Source organism: Mesoplodon bidens, assembly GCF_964165515.1.
Source record: "Mesoplodon bidens genome assembly, chromosome: 13".
Lineage (NCBI taxonomy): Eukaryota > Metazoa > Chordata > Mammalia > Artiodactyla > Ziphiidae > Mesoplodon > Mesoplodon bidens.
The window spans coordinates 12217360-12244587 of NC_138169.1; the positions used below are offsets into that span (position 1 = coordinate 12217360).

Here is a 27228-nt window from a genome sequence, read left to right on the forward strand (position 1 = left end):
GCAACGGGAGAGGCCACAACAGTGAGAGGCCCGCGTACCGAAAAAAAAAAAAAGCATCCATTTCAATTCCAACTAGCTGAGATATTTAGGAATTGCTGTGCTAAAAGAGAGTTGAGTAATCCAACAAACGTGAGCAGCTTACCCACTGGGTTCAAGGCACCAAACCAGGTGCTTGGGATCCTGAGATGTCAGGACTTGCTGTCCATCCCAGGGGGAATTTATAAATCAACTGCACCCTCAGGGGCAGCTAATGACTTAGCTCTTTGAAACTATCTGGCTGTCTATGAATTATAAAGCATTCTTGTCTGTTAGTTAAGAGAGCTTAGAAAGAGATCGGCTTATGCATCGCAGCTGATCCTGATTCTGCGTGTTCTATGCCCTCTTATGTCATGATGAGCTCAGCCCTATGAAGGAGAGATTTTTATTATCCCCATTTTACACATCTGGAAACTGAGACTTGGAGAGAGTTGCAGAAGCTTTTATAAGCAATCAAGGAAGAACAAGAATTCAATCAACCCTACAGGATCAGCTTCTAGACTCCAGGCTTGGAACCACTGTACTAATTCTTGGTGAGCCAGCTTGTCGCTGAATGAATAAAACTGTTTCCGGAAGTATATTCACCAACTCAGACTCATATCTGATCCCATCCCTGCTCACCGCCTTTACTTGAGGGTATAAAACTCTGTGTGACCTATCCCCCACCCCTGACACCCCTTGTACTCCCTGGTCCAGGCCCTCCACCCTACTGGAATAGTGGTAACATTGGAAACCTTGGGAATGTCCAGAACAACTGGCCTCCAGTGAACAGACTGGAAGTAAAATGAATTGTAAGAGAACGAGTAGTGAATTTGAGGAAGTTTCTGTTATATGATTTTTCCCTAAATATGGAAATTAATTCATGCCTGTGGTAGGCAGAATAATAGTCCCCCAAAGAGGACCACACTCTAATCCTGGGTTCTGTGAATATGTTACTTTATCCTGCAAAAAGACCTTTGCAGCTGTTACCAAATTAAGAATCTTGAGGTGGAAAGATTACCCTGGATTATCTGGGTGGACTCGAAATGCAATCATGAGGATCCTTATAAGAGCGAGATGAGAAGGTCAAAGACAGTAGAAGGCGATGTCGGGACGGAAGCAGAGATTGGGGTGATGGGGCTGTGAACCAAGAAATGCAGGTGGGCTCTACAGCTGGAAAAGGCAAAGAGTGGATTCTCCTTTGGAGCCTCCAGAAAGAATCAGTCCTGCCAACACCTTCATTTAGCCCCTTACAACTGTTTCTAGACTTCTGACCTCCAGAACTCGAAGAGGATAAAGTTGTACTGTTTTAAGCCATCCAGTTAATGGTAAGTTATTACAGCAGCAATAAGAAAACTAATACAATGCTCAGTGCAGCAAATTGGAAAAACACAAGAAACACATAAAGGACTTTTTCCAGTTTTATTGAGATACAGTTGACATATAACATTGTATAAGTTTAAGGATATAATGATTTAATATATGTATCTGTTGCAAAATAACATCCATCACCTCACATAGTTGTCAATTGTTTTTCCCTGTGATGAGAACTTTTAACATCTACTCTCTTAGCATCTTTCAAATAGACGATACAGTATTGTTCATTATAGTCGCCATGCTGTACATCACATCCTCAGGACTTATTTGTCTTATGACTAGACATTTGTACCTTTTGACCACCTTCACCCAATGCTCCTATCCCCATTCCCCCACTTCTGGCAATCACAGATCTGACCTCTGTTTCCATGAGTTTGTTTTTTTATAGATTCTGCATGTAAGTGAGATCATACTGTTTGTCTTTCTCTGTCTGACTTATTTCACTTAGCATAATACCCTCTAGGTCCATCCATGTTGTCACAAATGACAAGATTTCATTCTTTATTATGGCTGAATAGTTTGCAATTGTGTGTATGTATGTGTGTGTGTGTATATATATATATATATATATATTCTTTATCCATTTGTCTGTTGATGGGCACTTAGGTTGTTTCCATGTCTTTGGGATAGTGATTTCTTTTCCTTCGGATATATACCCAGAAGTGGAATCGCTGGATCATATGGTAGTTCTAATTTTAATTTTTTTAGGAACCCCCATACTGTTTTCCATAGTGGCTCTACCAATTTACATTCCCACCAACAATGCACAAGGGTTTCCTTTCCTTTACATCTTTACCAACACTTGTTACTTCTTGTCTTTTTGATAATAGACATCCTAACAGTTGTGAGGTGATACCTTACTGTGGTCATAATAGATTTTTTTAAGCCACTGTCATCGCTCTGCCAGAAGGGAGAAGATTACTGTGTTAGATCATGGCTTTAGAGACTTTTCTCTCTGTATACGTGTGTCCTTATGCATTTAACAAAGATGGGTTGTGCTCAGGATGGCTCTCTGAGTTGGGGTGCTCTGTTTTCAGGGAGTGTCAGTGGGAGGGTTGGCTTGGATGTTTCTGGCTTCTTTACACATGTTCTCAGTCCCTTGGAATTCGGGGTGTCTGCAAAAGTCTGGAAACCTCAGGGGCGGGCAGAGAACCACAGGTGGCCGCAGGAGCCCCATTTGTTACCTGAAGGGGCCCCCGGGGCAGCGCTCACTGTGATGTTTTCTTTCTTTTGCAAGCGTCCCACTACTACAAATACAGGCAGCAGTTCATTTTCCCAGGTGAGTTTCACGTGAGCTCGGTTCCTCCCGAGCAAGCCCTGTGAGGTGTGGCAGCTGCTGGAGGGGATGGAGGCGAAGGTTGCCGGGGTGAATGAGCCCCAAGAGGATGGAGTGGAATCCCCAGACCAAAGGCTGGCGACTGGCTATGGAGGTGGAGGAGGAAAGGTGCGGGGTCCAAGGGCACAATGGCACCGACGAGGTCCCAGAGCACAGTAGGAAGGCCTGAGTGGGTGGTCTGCAGTGCAAGGATGGGCAAGGGTGAGGAGGGGTCTAGAACCACGTGGCAGGGGAGAGATGGTCAAAGGGGCTTGAATCGGGCACTGGGAGACGTGAAGCCAAGTGGCCTCATCATCCCAAAGGGGACTCAGGAGTGAGGAGGATCCAGTGGGTGCTTCAGGCCAGAGGCTTAGGGCCTCCGGCAGCCCCCAGGTGACAGTGGGGAACTTTGTTCAGGATGTCATCTAGACCACTCGTGCACCTAGGCAGGTAAATTCAAGTGGCCAGGGAAGGGAGAGAGGGGATTGGGAAGCCCCAGGGACTCACGGTCTGGTGAGAAGTTCTCAGCTGCCGGCATCTCCCGGGAGTCAGGCTCTTGGGGGTGGTTGTGGACCCCAAGTTTGGTTTCTTACTGTCTAATCTCTGACTCTCAGATGTGGTGCCGGTGCCAGAGACGCCAACCCGGGCGCCCCAGGTCATCCTGCATCCAGTGACCTCGAATCCAATGTAAGTGGAACAGAGACCTTTTCCCCTGCCCTTCAGTTTGCTCAGGGTCCATGTCTTCTTTCTTCCTTCTCCTGGAATTGATGGGGTGAGAGGCGGGGGAGAAGTATGAGGGGGCCATAGGGACAAGGGAATAACTCAAGCTAAGAGAGAGAGAGTGTGACAGCCCAGGCCAAGAGAGGGACAGTACCCATCCCCTTGAGTCACTTCTGCCTTGTGTCCCTGGCCCTGCCGATCAAGTGTGATTTCCAGGGGCCAGACCATTTCCTTCAGACCCCCAGAAAGACCACTTCCCCCAGGCAAATAGCTGGAGCTTAATGAAAAGACAATTATTCTGCATCATTATCCCCCTTTTAAAAAGGATAATTTAGGTTTATACCAGGGATCAGCAACTTACAGCCTATGGGACAAATCCAACTTTCGGCATATTTTTATAAATAAAGTTTCATTGGAACACAGCCATGCCCATTTGTTCACAATGTGCTGTCTATGGAGGCTTTCAGACTACAACAGCAGAGGTGAGTAGTTGCAACAGAGACCGTATGGCCTGCAAAGTGTAAAATACCTACTACCTGGCTCTTTGCAGAACAAGTTTGCTGATCCCTGGTTTATAATATTATAAAAATAAAATAAGCTAATTTTGTGAAATTTGGACTATTCTATAAAAAAAGAAAGGAAAAATAATCACTTATAATTGCACCACTCTTAGAAGTGTGCTCTATTCATATTTTACATACTTGTGATCCACACTATATGCAGTTTCCATCCTGCTCTGTTTATCCCTTAATGCTATAACATCACATTTTTTCATTTTATTCTGGGCTCTTCATACACATTGATTTTAATGAATGTAAAATATCATATCGATGCGGAATAATTTCCTTAACCAGTTCCCTACCGCTGGATCTTACATCTTCCTATATCTCACTGTTGTAAACAACTCTGCAACAAACATCTTTGTTTGTGGTGTCTCTTTAGCATCCTTAAGATACAGACCCTCTCCAGGTGGTCTATTGCTTGTGCAGCCAAAGTGAAATCACCTTCCTTAACTTCTTTGGTTGTGACCCAAGTCTGGGGCATACTAGGGACCTAATTTTGATTTGACTTCTTTCCCAACTCACATTTTTGCCTACTTGGTTTTTCTTCTGGCTACCCTAGCTGCTCCATCCTTTCTGACCCATGTTATAGCCTTTGTTAAAGACCCAAATGGTACATTTCTGAAATCAAAGGAGGAGCAATTTGTCTAGGGATATTGTGCTGACATCTAGCTCCAGATCATTTCTCTGCTGCACATAAACCAATTCCACAATTTGTGCAAGATGAACTCCAGGTTATTAACTGAGAGTCAGGGAGTGCCAGTGAAAAACGGAGTCAATAAGTGCCTGCGATCTGCTTAAGTGTGCGTGGAGTGATGGGAACTGACTCTTTGCGGAAGGGAAATCATTTAATAGCCCCGGCTGCTATAATCACGCCTTGATGCAAGCAGAGGCAAGCAGTCCATTTTGTTGGGCATGAGGAAGGACTCCAGCTGCATTGTTCCACCCAAATCTCCCCCAGTGCGTCAGGTTTCCAGCATGTCAGCTGTTATGATGTGGTTTCTGCCTTCCCAAGCTGTACTGTAAATTACTGTTAATAGGATGGCAAATGCTACTTCTTTCTCCTTCTTTGAGTTCTTACAGTCTTCCAGACTCCCCCTCACCACTCCTCCTCCAGCAAGTGGACTGACTCTGTCTGCAGGGTCAGCAGCTTTCTGGGTGAGGTCTGAGGGTCAAGATAGGGGAGGTCCCCCTCAAATGAGGAGATGGGTCGGGGGAATCTTCTAAGCTTCCACTGCGGAAGTAGGAAGGGGGTGTGGTGGCCATTGTGATCCCTTCCTCCCACCAGTTCCAGCTCACTCCGTAAACACATCCTCTGCTCTAAAAACCCACTCCCCCAAAATCCTTTAATACATATGGTGCCCCACATCTCCATCACATACCATGTGCTCCAACATGCCCACATATCGCCAATACATCACCAGTTACACCGTCAAGAATGGCACGCCTCCTCCCCCAGCATCCCCAGTATGTACACCCAACTCACACGCACACAGAACAACCCCTGCACAGAGCACATTCCATAATACCCACGCGGTCCTCGGTGGACACTTAGCACTCACATTGTGCCCCTAGCACCCCTACCCAGCTTGTTCCAGCTGGGTATGGGTGCTGGGGGCACAATGTGCCCCAGCTCAGTACACAGCTCAGAACACAACTGCAGCTCACAAGCTCATGAATGCATGAGTCACACACACACACACACACACACACACACACGCCAATACAGTCTGGCTTCCTCCTCCTCATTCTCACCCTGCATGTGTCTTCTGAACGTGATTGGCAAGGTGCAACTCAAAACACTGCTAACTTTCAAATATATCCAGTAATCCTCTCTCCTGGGAAGGTCCACACCCTCCATTTGTTCAGTACACACCTAACTTTCAACCCTTGTTACCTGTAGACTTTCTGCACAACAGTAGTAATATAAATATTCCTTAAAGTCAGGAAGCTGTGTCAATTTCAACTCTGTATCCCTCTAAAGGTCTGGCACTGTTCCTGGTACATAATTCTAACCAAATGAATGAATGAATAAATGAGCAAAAAACCAAATGAACACTAGGATCCTTCCAAAAGATTCAGAACTGTAGAGATCTGATTCATTCTTTCCTAGGAAACACCTAGAGCTCTAAGGATCCTGCCATCCATGGCATTTAGGCCAGTTTATAAGGAAACTGCTAGATTAGTGGAAATCAACAAAGAAAAATGAGCCCTGAGCAGGCCAGAAAATCTATTTAAGACAATGTCCTTGCACACCACTCCTTGGTGTCAAGGTTATGGATTACTCTAGACACAAGCATTGAGGTGAAATTGGAGAAAAAGGCTTGGTGGTGAGGACTTCTCATTTTAAGACATTTCTTACATGGATCAAGTCAATGCATGGACCCATCTATTCACCTGAGGGTCACATTTATTTTTCTTTCTTTAAAGCTTGGAAGGAAATCCATTACTTCAAATTGAAGTGGAGCCAACCTCAGAGGTGAGAACCGGAGAGCAATGAAGCAACTTTTTCGGGGGGCTACCCACTTGGCAAAGCTGATTGATGCCTTTGATGACGCAGAGGGCTTGGGGCGGGCTGGGGGTGCAGTGGCCCTGTTTGATGGCTGTTCTAACTCCGGGACGACTAATGAGCGGGTGGCCCCTCCCGGCACTGAGCCTAATGGGCCGTTATATGGTGTGCATCACGGAAAAGCTAGTTGTGCAGAAGTTGGCAAGTGATTTGCGTTCTTAGTTGAAAATTCAGCTCAGAGCTGGGTGAGTACCAAGGGGGATGTGCCCCACTGCTTTCTAAAGAACATGTGGTAGGAGGAGACGGGGGCCTCAGGGACACTGGCTTGGCGGGCTGTTGAGAATGTTCTGGGGCTTCTTCCCACCTGCCAGAGCCCCTGGAGGAATAAATGAAGTTTGCGGGGTGAGAAACAGAGCCCTGACTCCTTGGCTCTGCTGGTCTGTCCTGAACTGAAGGGAGTGGAGTCAGGGTTTCCAGAGAAAATCATGTCCTTTTCTGGAGCCATTGTGGTAGTTGGAAAATGACCGTGAAAGAAGGTGTATTTCCTGTGTCATTTCTCCTGAGTGTGCCATTGGGGACAGCTTGCTCAGGTTTGGGGTCAGAGAGACCTGTACCCAGCCAAGGGGCTACCTTCTCTGGCTGTCTTGTCAGACTCCAAGCCCCTGAAAACCCCCCCGGCTCAGGCACCTGCTGCTCCCCCATTCCAGCCAAAGAACCCAAGGGGCAGGACCCTACAGCCCCAGGTGTCCCCAGACACCAGGCTGGGAAGGTAGGTCCCTGGGCCTTGAGTGTCTAACTGTTGCAGTGGTCACGTCTAAGTGTGCCTGAGTCATGTGGGCGTGCAGGGTAAAAATGCAAGAGTCCTGGCCCTGGCCTTATGACATTCTGGTTCAGAAAATCTGGGCGGGACCTAGGAATCTGCATTTTCTAAGCCATCCCAGTGGATGTTTCTTACAGGCGATCAGGTCTGTGCAAAGAACTCAACAGATCTTCGCCTTATTGAAAACCTCACACCACCCCCAGGGGCAGAAGTCATTAGCCCCAGTTTATGAGGAGGAAAAGAAGGCCCAGAGAAGTGAAGTGACTTGCCCAAGGTCACACAGTGGCCAGATTCCAGCTCATTTGGTCTGAGTGTTAGGCTCATTCTGTCAGCCTCTCCCTCTTGTATCTCAGCTGCACAGGAACCCAAGGCCTCTGGCCTGTGCTGGGTAGCTCTGACACCTCTCAGTTTCTGCCTCGTCACTTCCAAATTCCCTGGGGAAGCGAAGGCCCTCCGTGTCGAGGATTGTTACATGTTATATGCAGGTGTATGGTGTACCCGTATTTCAGCCTGTCGTCTTTCTTACTCCCACATAAATAATCAGGCAAGTCAAAACATCATGGTCGAGTAGGAGGGCATCAGATATTAGGATTTGAGAGGCCTGAATCTTAATCCTAGCTCAGCCTGGCTGCCTGACCAGAGCTAGGCACTTCCCACAGGGACCAACCATCCCCGTTTGCCAGTTTTCCAAGTGTGAGACTTTCAGTGCCCAAACGGGCAAAGTCATGGGAAACCGGAATACGTGGTCCTCCTGGCATTTCCCCTCTGTGAGCCTCAGTTTCCCTGTAGCACAAGAGGGATGGATTGCCAGGATCTCCCTTTCAGCTCCTTCATTGCAGTACAGTGATAGGCAGGAGGTACCTGGGCAAATAGAGAGACACGCGTGCACCAGCCGAAAACACACAGTGGAGCACAGTGGGACCCGGCGGGCAGGTGGGGCAGTGGCAGGAACTGACCCCTCTCCCCCCTCTGGCCGCAGAACGAGGAGGGTCGCGACGAGGCCGAGGAGTCGGAGGATGACTTTGAGGAGATGAACCTGTCCCTGCTCTCGGCCCGGAGCTTCCCGCGCAAGGCCAGCCAGACCAGCATCTTCCTTCAGGAGTGGGACATCCCCTTTGAGCAGCTGGAGATCGGCGAGCTCATCGGGAAGGGCCGCTTCGGGCAGGTGTACCATGGCCGCTGGCACGGGGAGGTGGCCATCCGGCTGATCGACATTGAGAGGGATAATGAAGACCAGCTCAAGGCCTTCAAGCGGGAGGTGATGGCCTACAGGCAGACGCGGCACGAGAACGTGGTGCTCTTCATGGGCGCCTGCATGAGCCCGCCCCGCTTGGCCATCATCACCAGGTCAGTCCCACCCGGGCTCCCTGCCCGTACGCTCATTCCCAAAGCCCTGCTTCCGGCAGCGTTGAGAAATGCGGGTTCTGGTGAATTCAACATTCTGGTAAATAGAGAGTCTCTGGCTTTACCAATCACAACTTATATGGTTTGAAGATTTGAGAGTCCAGAAAATACGATTAATGCTAGAACTCTTAGACAGAGTGGTGCCCTGGAGCAGGCACCACATGGGAAGTCAGAAAGGCTGGTTTTAAACCCGTCTGTGCTCCATATTTGTGAAACAGCGTCTCCAAGACTCACTTTCTCCAAATGTAAATTGAATGGATTAGGCTAAAACAGGGGTCAGCAAACTTTCTCTCTAGAGGGCCCAACAGTATTTTTGGCTTTGCAGGCCATACAGTTTCTCTAGTGACTGCTCAACTCTGCTACTGTAGTGTGAAAGCAGGCTCAGACAAGATGTAAATGGATGTAGGTGGCTGTGTGCCAATAAAACATTATTAACACAACCAGGCGATGGGCTGGGTTTGGCCTGCAGACCCTAGTTTGTTGACCCCTGGACTGACATTCTGATGACTTGCTCTGGCTTTCATTAAAATGGCAGAGCCCTTTTGTAGAACTCTACCGTGGTTGTTTTAAATATCCAGGATCCATGGTCTATAACTGCACAAAAGGGGTAGTTAACAGAGAACTGACATTAAGAAAATGTCACGTGATAGGAACTTTCTTGGGCTTGCTCTCTCTAAGCTGTAGGCATTGAAAAAAAATAGCTTTGGTTTCAGTTGAACAGCTGTGGAACATCCTTTGGTGTGTTCTTAAACTCTGGCCTTTGCTCCTCTGTTGCATTAGGACCGGCCACAGCAGCAGTGTTCTTGGTGTGTCCTGTGAGGCCAAGTGTCCATTAGGAGTCTTCTCATTCTTATTCTCAACCCCAGCAATAACATCCCAAATACACAAGCCTCACATTTTGGCAGGTGCCATAGTGGGAGCTGTGGGCTCAGGGAAGAGCTGCTATGTCTTTGATCTGTTCCCTTGTGATCCATACAAAGCCTTTTTGAGTCCATTTGTAAGACCTGGGTGATCGGTAGAAGGTGTGTTATTGTCTGTCACCATTGATTATGCAGTTGGTAGGTTGACTGGAACCCACGTGTCAGATGGTAAGTGCTTGCAAAGGACTAGAGATCTAAGGATGGCCCTTCAACCCTCCTTAAACCAGGGTAGAAATTGGCGGTTCTCAACTCTACACAGGACCAGAAGTGACTCTCAAATAATCAGCCTAGATCATATTCAGGGGCTGAGCTGTCCTGATTAGGTGAGTGTATCAGTAAACTTTTGCTGAGTAACAAATACCCCAAAGTCACAGTTTCTTTCTAGTCTGCAAACAGTTCTGGGCTGAGCCAGGCTCAGTAGTTGGGCTCTCGGATGTGTCTGTGGTCCGCTGGCTGGTCAGACTGAGGGCCGGTCAGTCTCAGACGCCCTCACTCAAGTGTCTGCTGGTTGGCAGACGGTCAGCTGGGGTGCCTCAGTTCTTCTCCTCACAGCCTCTCATCCCCCCAACAGGCCAGCCTAGGCTCATTCCCATGGGTGGTCTTCAGGGTTCCAAATGCAGCAAGATAACAAGAGGTCAAGCCCTGTTGGACAAGTGCCTTTCACATCTCTGTCTGCGTTGCATTGGCTGATGTCCATTGGCCAAAGCAAGTCACATGGCCAACCTCCATCCAAGGCATGGAGAACAGAATCTGCCTTTGGATGGGAGGATTTGCAATGCCATGTTGCAAGAATGTGGATGCAGGGAGAGAGACAGTCTGTGGCCATTCTTACCACCTACCGCTGCATGTAAGACCCTTACCTCCCTTTTCTTTCCCCTTTCTAGTATGTATCATCTATATTAGCAGGCTGTCAACGGTCCTTTACTTTGAGGTGCACAAGTCTGGTTGGAAGGTGGTCTTTCCCCCACCACTGGCCTTCTGCCCACTGTTCCCACCAGTCTGTTTACCCAACTTTCTCTCTGGTCAGCCCCTCACCTTCTGACCTGCTAACCCCTCTTTTTCAAATCCCCAAATTAGAAATTTGAAATCCATCATCTCTTCTCCTTTGCCTAGACCCTCTAAGGACTTCCCAGCCTCTGACTTTTTCAGGGGTATCAGTGGAACCCAGTTACCCAAGCCTCCCTCCCCTCTTTCCCAAGGGCTGGCTAATTGGAAATGGATGGACTCAGTCAGCAGCCATCCTTGAAAAAAGAGTGGTCATTATGAAAATGTGTTGCTCCCCCTGCAAGCCAGCTGCATTGGCAGCCCCTTTTCTATTACATACAAAATTCTGAGTCCCCCTCCCCAAGCACCATAACTGCCTGCAGATTTCACAAATAGCGCAGCCTTTTCCTGGCACCATGATAAAGACTCTGCAGCTTTGGGACATATAATTGGTCTCTGAAGTGTTTTGGTATTTTGTTTGAAGAAGCCAGATGAGCCCCAAAGAAGTGGCATTTATTCCATATTATTGTGTCACTGTATATTTATCTTAGGGAGCGGCTGAGTGCCCTCCTCTCTCCCGTTCAGCAACGTCCACTTGTTGGCCACCCAGGTTTCTTATCTGAACATTCAGTTTGAAACCAAATATTTGAGTAATTTGATTAATCACTCGCATTCGTGCAGTTGGTTGGCAGAGGTTGATGGTTGGATGATAGCCAACCAACTGGAACAGTTTCTGGACCCTGGATTTATTTTACAGGGAACATAACACCAGATAATTACCTGGCATATTCCGGATAAATTCACAATGGCGTGTTCTAGCCAATTACCTAGTAATTATCGTTGAAGTTAACAAGTATTTCTAAGATTAGCTTCCTTGTAATGCAATGTGTACGGCTCTTGGGGAATGAGTAATAACCAACTAGTTACCCAATTGCTAGATCCACAAATGCAATTAGCAGCAGTATTGCTAAATCGTTTCACGATTGGGTCATTATGAGATGATTGCAAAGCTATCGACAGCGGCACAATTGCTCATTTTTTAAAACTGCAGATGGAATTTGAAAGCCAATAAAGATAGAGTTGAATGAAAGCATCTCTTATCCTTCTACCTTGCTGCAGCGTTTCTTTTTTTTTTTTTCTTTTTAACATCTTTATTGGAGTATAATTGCTTTACAATGGTGTGTTAGTTTCTGCTTTACAACAAGGTGAATCGGTTATACATATACATATGTTCCCATATCTCTTCCCTCTTAGTCTCCCTCTCTCCCACCCTCCCTATCACACCCCTCTAGGTGATCACAAAGCACCGAGCTAATCTCCCTGTGCCATGCGGCTGCTTCCCACTAGCTATCCACCCTACGTTTGGTAGTGTATATATGTCCGTGCCACTCTCGCACTTCGTCACAGCTTACCCTTCCCCCTCCCCATATCCTCAAGTCCATGCTGTAGTAGGTCTGTGTCTTTATTCCTGTCCTACCCCTAGGCTCTTCATGACATTTTTTTTCCTTAGATTCCATATATATGTGTTAGCATACGGTATGTGTTTTTCTCCTTCTGACTTACTTCATTCTGTATGACAGACTCCAGGTCCATCCACCTCACTACAAATAGCTCAATTTCGTTTCTTTTTATGGTTGAGTAATATTCCATTGTATATATGTGCCACATCTTCTTTATCCATTCATCTGCTGATGGACACTTAGGTTGCTTCCATGTCCTGGCTATTGTAAATACAGCTGCAATGAACATTTTGGTACATGACTCTTTTTGAATTATGGTTTTCTCAGGGTATATGCCCAGGAGTGGGATTGCTGGGTCGTATGGTAGTTCTATTTTTAGTTTTTTAAGGAACCTCCATACCGTTCTCCATAGTGGCTGTATCAATTTACATCCCCACCAACAGTGCAAGAGGGTTCCCTTTTCTCCACACCCTCTCCAGCATTTATTGTTTGTAGATTTTTTGATCATGGCCATTCTGACTGGTGTGAGATGATACCTCATTGTAGTTTTGATTTGCATTTCTCTAATGATTAGTGATGTTGAGCATCCTTTCATGTGTTTGTTGGCAATCTGTATATCTTCTTTGGAGAAATGTCTGTTTAGGTCTTCTGCCCATTTTTGGATTGGGTTGTTTGTTGTTTTGTTATTGAGCTGCATGAGCTGCTTGTAAATTTTGGAGATGAATCTTTTGTCAGTTGCTTCATTTGCAAATATTTTCTCCCATTCTGAGGGTTGTCTTTTTGTCTTGTTTATGGTTTCCTTTGCTGTGCAAAAGCTTTTAAGTTTCATTAGGTCCCATTTGTTTACTTTTGGTTTTATTTCCATATCTCTAGGATATGGGTCAGAAAGGATCTTCCTGTGATTTATGTCATAGAGTGTTCTGCCTATGTTTTCCTCTAAGAGTTTTATAGTGTCTGGCCTTACATTTAGATCTTTAATCCATTTTGAGCTTATTTTTGTGTATGGTGTTAAAGAGTGTTCTAATTTCATACTTTTACATGTAGCTGTCCAGTTTTCCCAGCACCACTTATTGAAGAGGCTGTCTTTTCTCCACTATATATTCTTGCCTCCTTTATCAAAGTTAAGGTGACCATATGTGTATCGGTTTATCTCTGGGCTTTCTAACCTGTTCCATTGATCTATCTTTCTGTTTTTGTGCCAGTACCATACTGTCTTGATGACTGTAGCTTGGTAGTATAGCCTGAAGTCAGGGAGCCTGATTCCTCCAGCTCCATTTTTCGTTCTAAAGATTGCTTTGGCTATACGGGGTCTTTTGTGTTTCCATACAAATTGTGAAATTTTTTGTTCTAGTTCTGTAAAAAATGCCAGTGGTAATTTCATAGGGATTGCATTGAATCCGTAGATTGCTTTGGGTAGTAGAGTCATTTTCACAATGTTGATTCTTCCAATCCAAAAACATGGTATATCTCTCCATCTATTTGTATCATCTTTAATTTCTTTCATCAGTGTCTTATAATTTTCTGCATACAGGTCTTTTGTCTCCTTAGGTAGGTTTATTCCTAGATATTTTATTCTTTTTGTTGCAATGGTAAATGGGAGTGTTTTCTTAATTTCACTTTCAGATTTTTCATCATTAGTGTATAAGAATGCCAGAGATTTCTGTGCATCAATTTTGTATCCTGCTACTTTATCAAATTCATTGATTAGCTCTAGTAGTTTTCTGGTAGCATCTTTAGGATGCTCTATGTATAGTATCATGTCATCTGCAAACAGTGACAGCTTTACTTCTTCTTTTCTGATTTGGATTCCTTTTATTTCTTTTTCTTCTCTGATTGCTGTGGCTAAAACTTCCAAAACTATGTTGAATAAGAGTGGTGAGAGTGGGCAACCTTGTCTTGTTCCTAATCTTAGTGGAAATGCTTTCAGTTTTTCACCATTGAGGACAATGTTGGCTGTGGGTTTGTCATATATGGCCTTTATTATGTTGAGGAAAGTTCCTCTGTGCCTACTTTCTGCAAGGTTTTTATCATAAATGGGTGTTGAATTTTGTCAAAAGCTTTCTCTGCATCTATTGAGATGATCATATGGTTTTTCTCCTTCAATTTGTTAATATGGTGTATCACGTTGATTGATTTGCGTATATCTAAGACTCCTTGCATTCCTGGAATAAACCCCACTTGATCATGGTGTATGATCCTTTTCATGTGCTGTTGGATTCTGTTTGCTAGTATTTTGTTGAGGATTTTTGCATCTATGTTCATCAGTGATATTGGCCTGTAGTTTTCTTTCTTTGTGACATCCTTGTCTGGTTTTGGTATCAAGGTGATGGTGGCCTTGTAGAATGAGTTTGGGAGTGTTCCTCCCTCTGCTATATTTTGGAAGAGTTTGAGAAGGATAGGTGTTAGCTCTTCTCTAAATGCTTGATAGAATTCGCCTGTGAAGCCATCTGGTCCTGGGCTTTTGTTTGTTGGAAGATTTTTAATCACAGTTTCAATTTCAGTGCTTGTGATTGGTCTGTTCATATTTTCTATTTCTTCCTGGTTCAGTCTCGGCAGGTTGTGCATTTCTAAGAATTTGTCCATTTCTTCCAGGTTGTCCATTTTATTGGCATAGAGTTGTTTGTAGTAATCTCTCACGATCTTTTGTATTTCTGCAGTGTCAGTTGTTACTTCTCCTTTTTCATTTCTAAGTCTATTGATTTGAGTCTTCTCCCTTTTTTTCTTGATGAGTCTGGCTAATGGTTTATCAATTTTGTTTATCTTCTCAAAGAACCAGCTTTTAGTTTTATTGATCTTTGCTATCGTTTCCTTCATTTCTTTTTCATTTATTTCTGCTCTGATCTTTATGATTTCTTTCCTTCTGCTAAATTTGGGGGTTTTTTGTTCTTCTTTCTCTAATTGCTTTAGGTGCAAGGTTAGGTTGTTTATTTGAGATGTTTCCTGTTTCTTAAGGTAGGATTGTATTGCTATAAACTTCCCTCTTAGAACTGCTCTTGCTGCATCTCATAGTTTGGGGTCGTCGTGTCTCCATTGTCATTTGTTTCTAGGTATTTTCTGATTTCCTCTTTGATATCTCCAGTGATCACTTCGTTATTAAGTAGTGTATTGTTTAGCCTCCATGTGTTTGTATTTTTTACAGATCTTTTCCTGTAATTGATATCTAGTCTCATAGCGATGTGGTCGGAAAAGATACTTGATACGATTTCAATTTTCTTAAATTTACCAAGGCTAGTTTTGTGACCCAAGATATGATCTATCCTGGAGAATGTTCCATGAGCACTTGAGAAAAATGTGTATTCCATTGTCTTTGGATGGGATGTCGTATAAATATCAATTAAGCCCATCTTGTTTAATGTATCATTTAAAGCTTGTGTTTCCTTATTTATTTTCCTTTTGGATGATCTGTCCATTGGTGAAAGTGTGGTGTTAAAGTCCCCTGCTATGATTGTGTTACTGTTGATTTCCCCTTTTATGGCTGTTAGTATTTGCCTTATGTATTGGTGTGCTCCTATGTTGGGTGCATAAATATTTACAATTGTTATATCTTCTTCTGGGATTGATCCCTTCATCATTATGGAGTGTCCTTCTTTGTCTCTTGTAATAGTCTTTGTTTTAAAGTCTATTTTGTCTGATTTGAGAATTGCTACTCCAGCTTTCTTCTGATTCTGAGAATCTGTGTCCTTCCCTTTCCCAGCCTTTGGAGCTGCCTTCCTTGCATTTCTTGGCTTGTGGCCCCTTCCTCCATCTTCAAAGCCAGCAGCATGACGTCTTCCAGCGTCACAGGTCACATCTCCCTCTTATAAGGACTCTTGTGATTACATGTAGGATCCACCCAGATAATCCAAGATAATCTCCCATTTCAAGACGCTTGACTTAATCACACCTGCCAAGTCCCTTTTGCCATATAAAGTAAGTGTCACAGTTTCTAGCGATTAGGAGCTGGATATCGTTGGGAGCCATTTTTCAGTCTGCCACATTACCCTCAGTCTGGTGCATTCAGTCTATTTGTAGGTGAAGCCTTTTCAACCAAGCTCCCCAGCCCATTCTAATTTGACTAATATTTGGGAGCCCTGCCTTAGAGAGTGTCACCAGGAAGTACTGTTATGTGCCCAGCATTGATGTCAGATGTGTCCAGCTAGTGCAAAGGGAAATGGAAGCAGGGAAATTTTCCAAGGAAAATAAACCAGACAGAATTACATAGTATTCGGATCTCAGCGGGAGGTAATTTGTTATTTATCTGGTGACAGGGGTATGGGTCAACCTACCTTAGCTTGGGGCCATGGAGACAAAGACAAAGCAAATCCCTGAAATTGACGTCTCGGAGAGGGCTTCACTGGGGGATCCTTATCCAACTGCACCTATCCCAGCTGTGTTACAGATGTGGAAACTGAGACCAGGAGAGGAAAAGTGGAGCCAGGACAGGAGCACAGGTCTCCAACGTCAATATACCTCATCCTCTGACAGCTTGAAAACCCCATCCTTCTCCAATGCTTGTTCATCCATCCATCCATCCAACAGATATTTAGTAAACACTTATTAAGCACCAGGCATTTTGCTGAATGTTAGGGGACTGTGGTGAGCAAGACAGACATGGACCCAGTTCACAGAGTGCTGTCATTTTTAGTAGGAGAGAAAGACTAGTAGTAAAGTGGTAATGAGATAATTCAAGTAGGTCCCAGTCTATTGAGGGAAACAAACTGGAGAGACGTGCTACAGAGGGACTTGGGTGTCGGGGTTATTTTGGGGGTGTGTGGGGGGGGTCCAGGAAGCCTCTCTGAAGAAGTGGTATTTGGGCAGGGACCTGGATGCTAGGAGCCAGCTGTGCAGACTCAGGGGCAGGGCATACCCAGCAGAGGGAACAGCAAATGCAAAGGTCCTGGGGTAGGAATAAGCAGGGAGTGTTTGAGAACCAGAAGGAAGACTGTGGTGGCAAAGCATGGTGGCTGAGGGCAAGAGGGTAGAAGCTGAGGGTAAAGAAGCTGGCAGGAGCCAGACTGTGGAGGAGAGGGGGCTCTCAAGCCTGGTTGGGGAGCAGGGGGCTTTTAAAACAATACCGACACCTACCCCAGTCTCTCAACCTCGACACTGTGACATTTGGGGCTGGATGATTCATTTATGGGGGCTGTCCTGTGCGTTCTAGGATGTTTAGCAGCATCCCTGCCTCCTTCCCACTAAATGCCAGTAGTACCAAGTCCCTAGTTGTGATAACCCAGGTGTCTTCAAACATTGCCAACGTCCCCTGGGGCAAAGTCGCCCCAGCCGAGAACCATTGCCCTGGGGTCTCGAATTTAATTATCCTGGATGGGGCTGGGACCTCAGTACAAAACCTCCCCAGGTGACTCTATCGGCAGTCAGGAGACGCTCTGAGACCCTCTGTCGTAGGACCTAAAAGCTTGGTCTGGATTTTATGCTCCGCGCCGCAGGCAGGGACAACATCTGGTGTCTTTGAGGGCAAAAACTGGGAAACTTCCAAAATGAAGGGTGACAGCCCAGGGGAAGTATTTTGGCAGCTGCAGAGGCAACAACAGTTCCAGGAAATGTCAGTTTATCTACCCTAACTTCCCAACATGATCAGAGAGCTGATGGCTTCAGCTGCGGCCAGCACCCTCTCCTCCAGCCCATCCCACTGCCCTTGGCCAGCCCAGGAAAGGCTGTGTTATGAAGACCACCCTATCGTGGCTGCTGTTTTAACAGCAGATGAGGGTCTGCACCAGCGTAGGGGAAGCCTAGGGAGGGTCTGCCCAGAAAGGTTTATCACAATGTCTCGTCGTCCTCCTTAGCTTCTGCATCAGCCCTCCCTCAGGACAGGAGGGCATGGAGAGCTGTGGGCCAGGCAGAGACTGTGGTCCTGTCACCTGCTTCCTTTCCTTGCAGCTGAAGGAGGCACAACTGATCTTCATTGTTGAAACCATTTCACTGATTGAGGGGCATTTATTTAATGTTAATAAATGCAGAACCCCCAAAATAAATCCCCAAAAGCAACAGATTCCACCAGCCTTCAGCAAGGCACAGTGGTGGTCTCCCGGTTATCACTGTGCCCATTTTACAGGTGGGAAGACTGAGGTCTGAGGTCGGCGAGGTCAAGGGAGCCCTTGCCCAGGTCATAGAACAAATAATTGGCAGAACTTGGAGTTGAGCAAATGTACATCTGAATATTAGTCTAGCATGTTCCTTCTTTGCCACCGGGTTGAGGGGGATGGGCTCAGCTCATAAGCAATAACCGGTCGGGGGAGTTTGCCACCTTTGATCATATCCAAATCAGCTGGTGGACTTGGTAACAATACAAGGCCATGCCCCGTCTCACTCCAACGAGCCAAGGCTCTGACTTTTTTATTAAGTTCCAGAGGATTGGGTACACCACAGTTTGAGAACCACTTTCTTATTAAACTGAGTTTCATTTTTTTGGAGCTTTGATTTTCTGTTTATGTACTTCTGAAATGCCCTGTAAGTCCCCATGGGGCCAACACACACACCTCTTCCATATACACCCTAAATGACACCCCAGCTCTCTCCTTTCTCTCTCCCATTCTTGTCCTCTCTCCCACACCCCTTCTCTCATTTGTACAAACACATGCTGTCTTATTCTCTTTCCCTGTAAAAGACTCATTTCATTGATTTAGCAACTCACAAAGGTCGGATAGCCCAGAAGTCCCCACCCCCCAAATAATTTTCTAGAATTTCCCAGGTTGTTTAAATCTGTGCTTCATAGTGTGGACCCCTGACCAGCATCACCTGGACCCCTGACTAGCATCACCTGGGAACTTGTTAGAAATGCAAATTCTTATCCCCTCCCTGCCAATCAGAGGCTTGGGGGTGGGCCCAAGCCCCTCCAGGAGATTCTGATGCATGCTGGAGCTCAGACCCCTGCTTTAAAGAAACCTGTTCCTGCTTCCTGTGCTGGGCGAGCAGACTTTTCTACTGCCTAGAGTTCCCTGCATACTTCGAAACCTCCTTGCCCCCTCACCCAGCAATTCTGCCAGGAGGCACTGAAAGGTGAGCAGCTGAGTCCAAGGTGAGTGAGGGCCTAGAATGTCCCAGTGTGAGAACCAGCAGGGGCCTTAGAGCCGTCTCTTAGCTTCAGTTCACTAATGTACCTTCCACGGTCATTTACTGGACCTGTCTGAGAGCCAGGCTGGGGGCTGGATGCTCAGAACATAGTTCCTACATTTTACACAAGGACTTCATGTGCCAGTAGAAGAGACAGATAATAACAAGTTAAACAGACAATTAAGATAATTAAAGCATTTTGTTAAGTGCTATGAAGGCCACAAACAGTGGGAGGGCTGGGGTCAGCGCCACAGGTATGCTACTTTGAAGAGGCGCTCAGAAGAGTTGTCCAGGGTGGGGGGGTGACATTTGAGCTGAGACCTAATGACGAGGAGGAGATGGCTGTGCAGAGAGGCAGAGAAAGCAGTCTAAGCAGCAGTGCAGCAGGTGCAAAGCCCCTGAGGTTGTTACAGAACCAAATTTGGGTTTGCTCACCTACTCACTGTAAGGCCAACCTACTGACACCAGGTTGTGGTGAAGGAAGGTGCAGCATTTAGTGCAGGGTGTCAATCAAGCAGTACAGGCTGAACTCCCTAATGGCCTTCGGGGAAGTGTTTTTAAAGACAGAGCGAGGGAGGAGGGTGTGGGGTATGCGATCAGCTGGTGGACATCCTTCTGATTGGTTGGTGGTGGAGTAATCAGGGGTCAACATCATCAATCTTCTGGTTCCAACCGGTGTGGTCTGGTGTCTACATGCTTGTGGGCAGCATGTAGTTAACTTCTTCCACCTGGTGGGGGATTCAGTATCTGCAAAACAGCTCAGAGAATGTGGCTCAGAATATTATCTACAACCCTTGAAGAGGAACTAAAGGTCCTTGACTCTGCTTAATGGCTAAACTATTATTGTTTCGTCTTGCTTGACTGTTTTCCTTTGTTTCTGCATTTTCTCACTTCTCTAATTAAATTTGTTCTTTGAAACCCAGGGAAGGCCTGGGAGACTAAAATTTTTCTATAAACTAGAGGCAAGGGGAGGACATGGCGGGGGGCGGGTGTCTATCCCGGGAAGGCCCCATAGGGTTCTGCTCGGTTACAATCCCCCCTTTTCTTCGATACTCCTCAATCTTGAGGGGGAACAGGGGCGGGACGAGAAAAGGAATAAAGTTTTGGGTACAGAGGTGACTCATGAGCTCGGCAGCGGAACCCGGTTTTAGGCGGACTGGGTTTCATGGTGGGAATGAGATGGGTACCTCTGAGGACCACAAGGAAGCAAGTGCGAGTGATGGCAGGGTGGGGGGAGGGCAGCAGCTGCGGGGCCTCAGAAGTGCAGCTAAAGCCTTGGAGTTTATCCTAATGCCGGGGAAGCCAGTGAAAGATTTTTAACAGGAGCTGCTCCCACCACTCTGGAAGCTTCCTGGTGGCCTGGCTCCTGCCTCCTTTGACACTCAGCCGCTTGTATCAAATGTGTCGAAACCCATTTGGTCGAGAGCCATGAGGCCATCGACCAAGCCCAGCTTTGAAGGACACAGGCCGAGGTGTCCCGGCCGTCAGCGTGGTGTTTCTACCGCGTGGAGCTTCAGGAAAGATACTGAATGATTCCTCTGCATTTGGGGACAGTGAACTTCATCAAGATGCTTTTGCAGGGACAGGAGTGGGAGGGAGTGTTACCTAAACGTCTGGTCTCAATGGAGGGGCTTGGGCTGTGCACCCCAGGAAAGAGAAGGAAGGAAGCGCAGCGTTTCCCCACTGCTGACGGGAAGATTTTATTTCTCACTTAGTGCGTGTCGTCAGTCCCCTTGCTGGGTGCCCAGAGTCCAAGCGCAGTTCTGCAGTCATGTCATCTTTTTTTTTTTTTTTTTTTTTTTTTTTGCGGTACGCGGGCCTCCCACTGTTGTGGCCTCTCCCGTTGCGGAGCACAGGCTCCGGACGCGCAGGCTCAGCAGCCATGGCTCACGGGCCCAGCCGCTCCGCGGCATGTGGGATCCTCCCGGACCGGGGCACGAACCCGTATCCCCTGCATCGGCAGGCGGACTCTCAACCACTGCGTCACCAGAGAAGCCCCAGTCATGTCATCTTGACTGTATTGCCCACATGCACACGACATCCAGCCCGTCCCCATCTCCCGGGGGTGAGGTAGTAATGAAATCCCACAGGGCCTCATGTGCACAGCATTTTACATCCAGTAAATATCGGGAGCTATGTAATAGGTTATTTATTTCCAACTCCAAATCAGTTCCTGTTTTTCATGTTTTCAAATAGTGCCAAGCTGCTATGTTTGACAAATGGAGGACGCTGCCTTCTGCTAGGATGGTAACTCAGTGCCTGAATGAGATCTCGACTTACGTTTTCTGTAACTCTGTACTTGTGGGCTTTCTGATTTCTTTTTCTTCAGGCCAGTTTGACTGTCCTAAATATATCATACAAGAGTTGGGAGGCCTGAGCACATGAAGATTCCTCCCCCCGCCCCCGTCATCTAGTGGAATTGGCTTCCTTTTATGTTCAAAAAGCTGAATTGCTTTCCCTTTTTATAAAGCACAGCTGAAAAGGTTTTTTTTTGTCTGTGGCTGTCTTCAATTGTGCTGGAATTTAAAATGCCCCGGCACTTTTGTGAAGGAAGCCTATAAATGTACTAAATCATTATTATTATTATTAACATCATTTCATGTATATTGTACATGCCTGTTGGTAAATGATCATGTGACCAGCAGAGGGCTTGCATGGGTGAAGATTATGCCACTGGCCACCACTTTCCTTGAATCTCAAAGATTCTACACTGGCATGTGTGACATCTGTCATCCCTTGACTTTTGCATCTTATTACACAAGTGATAACTCGTTTGTTGTTGAAAATAGAGATCAGCAAAAAGAAGAAAGTGAAATTCACCCAGAATGTCTCCAGCCAGAGAGAATCACGTTAACATTTTGCTCTGTATCCTTCCAAGCAGTTTTCTGAGTATATATGCCAACTCACAGTCTGTATTTGTCAGGGTAATAGTAGCTGCTGTAACAAATAAGCCTTGAAACATTAAGTGGCTTAACACAAGAGAAATGTATTTCTTGCTCATGTAATAGCTCAAGGTGGGTGTTTCTGGATGGCAGGTGGCTGTTCTCCATGTGTAGAGGGAGTCACACCCAATCCCATCTTTTGGAGTTGTCCCCAGGGCTCAGGATCCTCTGCTTCTAGTTGGGCGAAGAGGAAGAACATGAAGGAGCATATGGGAGGTTTCCATGAGCCAAGCTGAGAAGTGGTGCACACCATTCCACTCGTGTGCCACAGGCTGTCCCAGCCCCTTGGCCACACCTGACTGCAAGGGAGGCTGGGAAATGACTCACTGTATCCCTGGGAAGAAAACGACGTGGCTTTTGATGAAGAGCCAGCAGCTCTGTGACAAACACACATTTATGGGTAGATCTCCTTCTCCCATTGAAGGTGGACTCCTCCAACAACCCTGTTCGAACCCTGTTCGAACCCTGTTCGGCTATTTTCACTAAATAACTTCTGCATGGATAATACCTGTTTGGGTTTGAGTCTGTTATTGCCACTGTCGTTACTCCTGTTTGCCTCAGTTTTCTCATCTGTAAAATGGGGATAACACTGATCTCTTTTGCAAAGTAGGGATAAGAATTGGAGATCTTGTATGAAACGGCTGTAGCTTAATGCCTCCTGTAACTGGAGGTGCTCGATACCTTGTATCTTCCGGTCACTATGGTAATAATGATGACATGCTAACAGTGATGATGCCAGCAATAATGAAAATGATAGCAGCAGTTAGGAGAGGTAGTATATTTTCAGGTGCCAAAGCCTTGGCGCTACAAAGAGAAGATGCTTTATGTTTATTATAATATCAGATGATATGAATTGATTGCTGTGGTTTGACCTCTTAGGTCTGTGACCTAGCTCTGCTTCAGGCTGGTGCCTTGGCCACGTGGCTTAACCTCTGTAAGCTTTGAGCTGTCCAGGAGACGTCAAGTCGGGGCTGGATATACTGGTCTAAAGCTCAGATGAAAGGTCGGGGCTGGAAATAAACGCATGTGAGTCATCTGCGTGGAAGTGGTGATTGAAGCCCTGGGCTTCAGTGGACGCTGAGGTCATCCTCCTGCCTCCCCTAAATGACCCTGGAGGGTCAGCCAAGGGCAGAGCCTGGAGCATCTCCAGCACTGGGTGGCCTGGTCAGGAAGGGCCACCCCGCACCAGAGACTGGGAAGAAGCAGGCAGGGCAGTAGAAGCAACCAGAAGCACCTAGAGTCAGGAAGCCAATCCAAAGAGGCTCCCGCCGCCCAGCTTCCCTGCCCCCAGTCCCTCCTATGCCATCACTGGATTTAATTTTCCATCGGGCACTTCTCACCACAAGATAATATTTTGTTCCTCAGTTTGTTTGCTGTTTGCCTCCTTTCCCTACATCCCCTCCCCCACACCTTAGAACATAAGCCCCAGGAACGCGGGACCTCAGCTGTTTGACACACCTCTGTGTCCCCAGCCCCTAAAATATTAGGTCCTCCTTAAATACGTTTTGAATGAATGAATAACAGATTCCAAAACTACATTTGCACGCGTTATCACAGCCTGCTTCTCTAGGCAAGTATGGTGGCAAACAGTGAACGGTACCATTTACTTAGAATCACTGAGGAATGAGTGGAACATGAGTAAACTCTAGTACAAACCAGTCATGGGGCGGCTATAGGATGTGAGAGAGTTAGTGGTGGTGGCAAGAAAAAAGATGCCAACAAGGTGACGTCGATGATAAAAATACAGTAAAGAGGCTGAGTGGTTTGCAGGTGTGTGCTTCCAACATTCATCACGTATAAGGTCCTGGCCCTGATGTCGGGAATGAAAAGAGACGGGCACAGCCTCTGCAGCCGTGGCACTTACAGGCAGACACGTAACTGGGTGATTCTCAAAGGGTCCTAATTGCTGCCATAGGATCATAGGGGGCTGGCTGTGGGGCCCCAGAGTGGCCCCCTTATCCAACCCATTGGCCAGACGGACAGGAAGGTATTGGCATTCCCAGCAGAGGGGCCGGCACGTGCAAAGGGCTGGAGGTGAGGGGACAGCAAGACCAGGGGGATGGAGGCACGATGGCACCCAAGAGGCGGGAACTGGCATGTGGGATCCGTACGGGGAATAACAAGAGACAGGAAGCTGGAGATGGTCTTAAAGGACCTCAAGAGCCAAGCTGAGGACTCGGAACTCTTCTCCCAAAGGCAGGCGGAAGCCACCCAGAGTTGTAACCAGAGTGACAATGTCCGGTTTGCAATTTAGAAAGCCCGCTTTGGGGCGATCCCTTTTCTTAGGAGAGCTTGTCTCAGGCTTGTTGACGTGCTTCCCCGATTGAAGAAGGGTGTGGACAGCCGGTGTTGATCCTAGTCTGACGTCAGTGGGAACCAGCGCAGGTTTTAATGCCCCAGGTCCTAAGAGATACTCGGCTTGACTCCCTAAGGGGAAAGCAACTGTGAGCTGGCAGCCCTCTGGAAATGAAGGCATCTTCAACAGCTTTGTTTACCCCGGTTAAAAATAGCTGCAGTCCCATGTTTTGAAGGCAAATGTAGGCAACATCAGCTCCTTAACATGTGTTCCTGAAACCAGAGGGACGGTTTCTTCTGCACTTCTGGCAGGCGGTGGTTAAACAAAGATTCAGGAGCACAGGCGCAGCTTCACGGAGGGAGCTGAAATTGTAATTAAAAGCTCGTTCCCTGCAATCTGATCGACCTGTGTGCGCGTTCTGGTTTTTCTGTCTTCTAGATCCTTTTAACAACCCTCTGAAGTAGGCACCACGCAACTCTGCCGTTTATAGACAAGGAAACAGGGAGAGGAAACACGGTGCCTAAGGTTATAACGCTAGGAAGAGGCAGGATTTAAACCCAAGACTGTGTGTTTCAGACCAAAGTCCGGATTAAACCATCTTCTTGTCCTCTTTCCCTTAGACATACCGAAGTCTCTCTCCCTGCTCCATGCCTCGTGGGCCTCTTAGAACCCCCCACTGCCGGGCCCTCTCCCCCGCGGAGGGCGACAGTTGCCCCACGTCCTAGTCAGATTCATTGTCCAAGCCACCACATTTGCCAGTCTTGTGACTTGTTGAGTTGGCCCTGGTATTTGTCCCTCTCCCTCCCTCCCTGTGTGGCAGACTCCAAGGTGGCCAGAACGGGCAGAGAGTGAGAGATGTCAGATCAGTGGGTTTTCACCACTCTGGGAACTCGCCGGCCCTGGGGTAGGGTTTGATGGTTACCTGGCTAGAGTTGCCTGGGCACTGCTCAACTTCTGCTTTGTCCCTGCCTGATCGTGTTTAAGATAATTAAGCCCATAAATCAAATAATAAATAGATATTGACTCTTTGTCATGGAGTATTATCAGAATTGATTGACCACAGGGAATACTGCTTTCCTCAATCGATGGGGAGCTGGGGGGACAAATAAATCTTGATAATGACTGCCAAGAGGAAGATGGATAGGTATATTAATATGTGCACTGGGAGCGAATATCTTCAGATGTGAAATAAGAGTTTGTTTTGGCGGAAGGGGAGAACAGGAGAGGCAGACAGAGACTGACCATATCCCTAGACCCAAGCGGGGCACCAGGCACTCGCTGATTTTTTTGGTGAACTGCAGAAATCCAAGGAGAGATTTGCCTTAAAGAGAAACTATATTTAGTGTTTACTGTTTCTAGTGTCTGGATGTCCAAGCACCCAGAGATCCCCTCTGCCCAAGGGCTGCGTTGTTCTGTTCGTGTTTGGCCTTCCAGTGTCAACTGGAAGGAAAGAGGAGGGAAGGGCTGGAAATGGTGGTGGGGTGGGGAGGGCAGGAGAGGGGATACTGGGCTGCATAGGTGCTGACAACACACACTGAGAAAGAGATTGCAGAACAACATCAGGTTCGCGGAGCAAAAATCAAGAGTTGGGTTGAGTTTGAGGGGCCACTGAATCTTTCAAGAGGCGATGTTAAGTAGGCTTTTAGATAAGTCGTTGTTCAGAGATGAGTTCTAGCCTAGAGATATAAAACTGGGAGCCATCTCTGCAGTGAGATAGTAAGAGCCATGGGCTTGGGGAGCTGGCCCGGGGCAGTGCTTCTCAAACTTGACTGCATATTAGAATCCCCTGGAGGGCTCGTGCAGACACAGATTATTGGGCTCTACCCTCAGCTTCGGATCCAGTAGCTCTTGGATGGGGGCCTAAGAAATTGCATTTTTAACATGTTCCCAGGTGACGCCAATGCTGCAGGTGTGGGAACCTCACTTTGAGAACCAGCGGCCCTGGGGGAAAAAAACCAAAGTGAGAACAGAGGGTTCCTGCAAAGATTGCTAAGTAGGGGCCAGAGAGTCAGAGAAAAACCAGGAGAGTGGGTTATCATGGAAACCTGGGGCAGATGGTGTTTTAACAAGAGGTCCTTTCAACTGGTGTTGAAAGGACAGGCAAGATGCAACTGGAGAAGTGGCCCTCAGAATTCTTGCAGCTTTAAGAGTTTGTTGGCTTGTGGACTTATACCTACTTGCAGACTTCCCTATTCACCTGCTCAGTGACCTGTGACATCCCCAGCTGTGATCCTACGTGTCTGTCATGTGCGTTCCAGGTTAGGGCTAGGATTCAGGTCGGAATGGAGCCCTTCACCTTCCAAACCAGAAGGATGATGGGACTGTTTCGGTGATGCTGGTGACAGAGATTGGAGGGGTCTGAGGCACAGCTGGAAGATCCATTCCCAGGAACAGCCCAGCAGGAAAGAGCTGAAATTCATCAGAATGGCTGTGTGGAGTCGCTGAGGCCGGAAACGAATCTACTCGGGGGAGATGTTCTCTCTGGGCTGCACCGTATTGTTTTCAAAACCTATCAGTGATGCTCAGCCACCACCATCCTTTTAAAAATAAGGGAAGTTGGTTGCTTGGTTGAATCATTGTTGTGAAAAGGCACTGTGAATATTTATTAAGGGGAACATTTATTGAACATCTACTACAGGCTGGGTACTGTGCTAAGAACTTTACAGACATTGCTTCATATAATTGTTGTCCCCGTTTTACAGATGAGGAGCCTGGGACTTGGATGAAGTGGCTTGTGTGAGGCTGAGTCAGGGTCTAACTTGACCTTTCTGAACCCAGAGTCTGAGCCTTAACTCCACCAGGCTGTCCTGTGTCATCTTAGACTGAATTAATTCTTTGTTTGAATATTTTTTTAATCAC

At 46.7% G+C, this 27228-nt stretch overlaps 1 protein-coding gene across 1 annotated transcript in view; it reads left to right on the plus strand.

Moving 5' to 3' along the window:
* KSR2 (kinase suppressor of ras 2) overlaps positions 1-27228 on the plus strand; it is a gene marked incomplete at both ends in the record, with an annotated part of 400411 nt that overhangs the window by 333796 nt on the left and 39387 nt on the right. Inside the window, 4 exons of the mRNA XM_081251970.1 lie at positions 2630-2671; positions 3322-3394; positions 6418-6466; positions 8296-8663. Coding sequence (XP_081108096.1) covers positions 2630-2671; positions 3322-3394; positions 6418-6466; positions 8296-8663 — 532 coding nt within the window. The remainder of the gene's footprint in view (positions 1-2629; positions 2672-3321; positions 3395-6417; positions 6467-8295; positions 8664-27228) is intronic.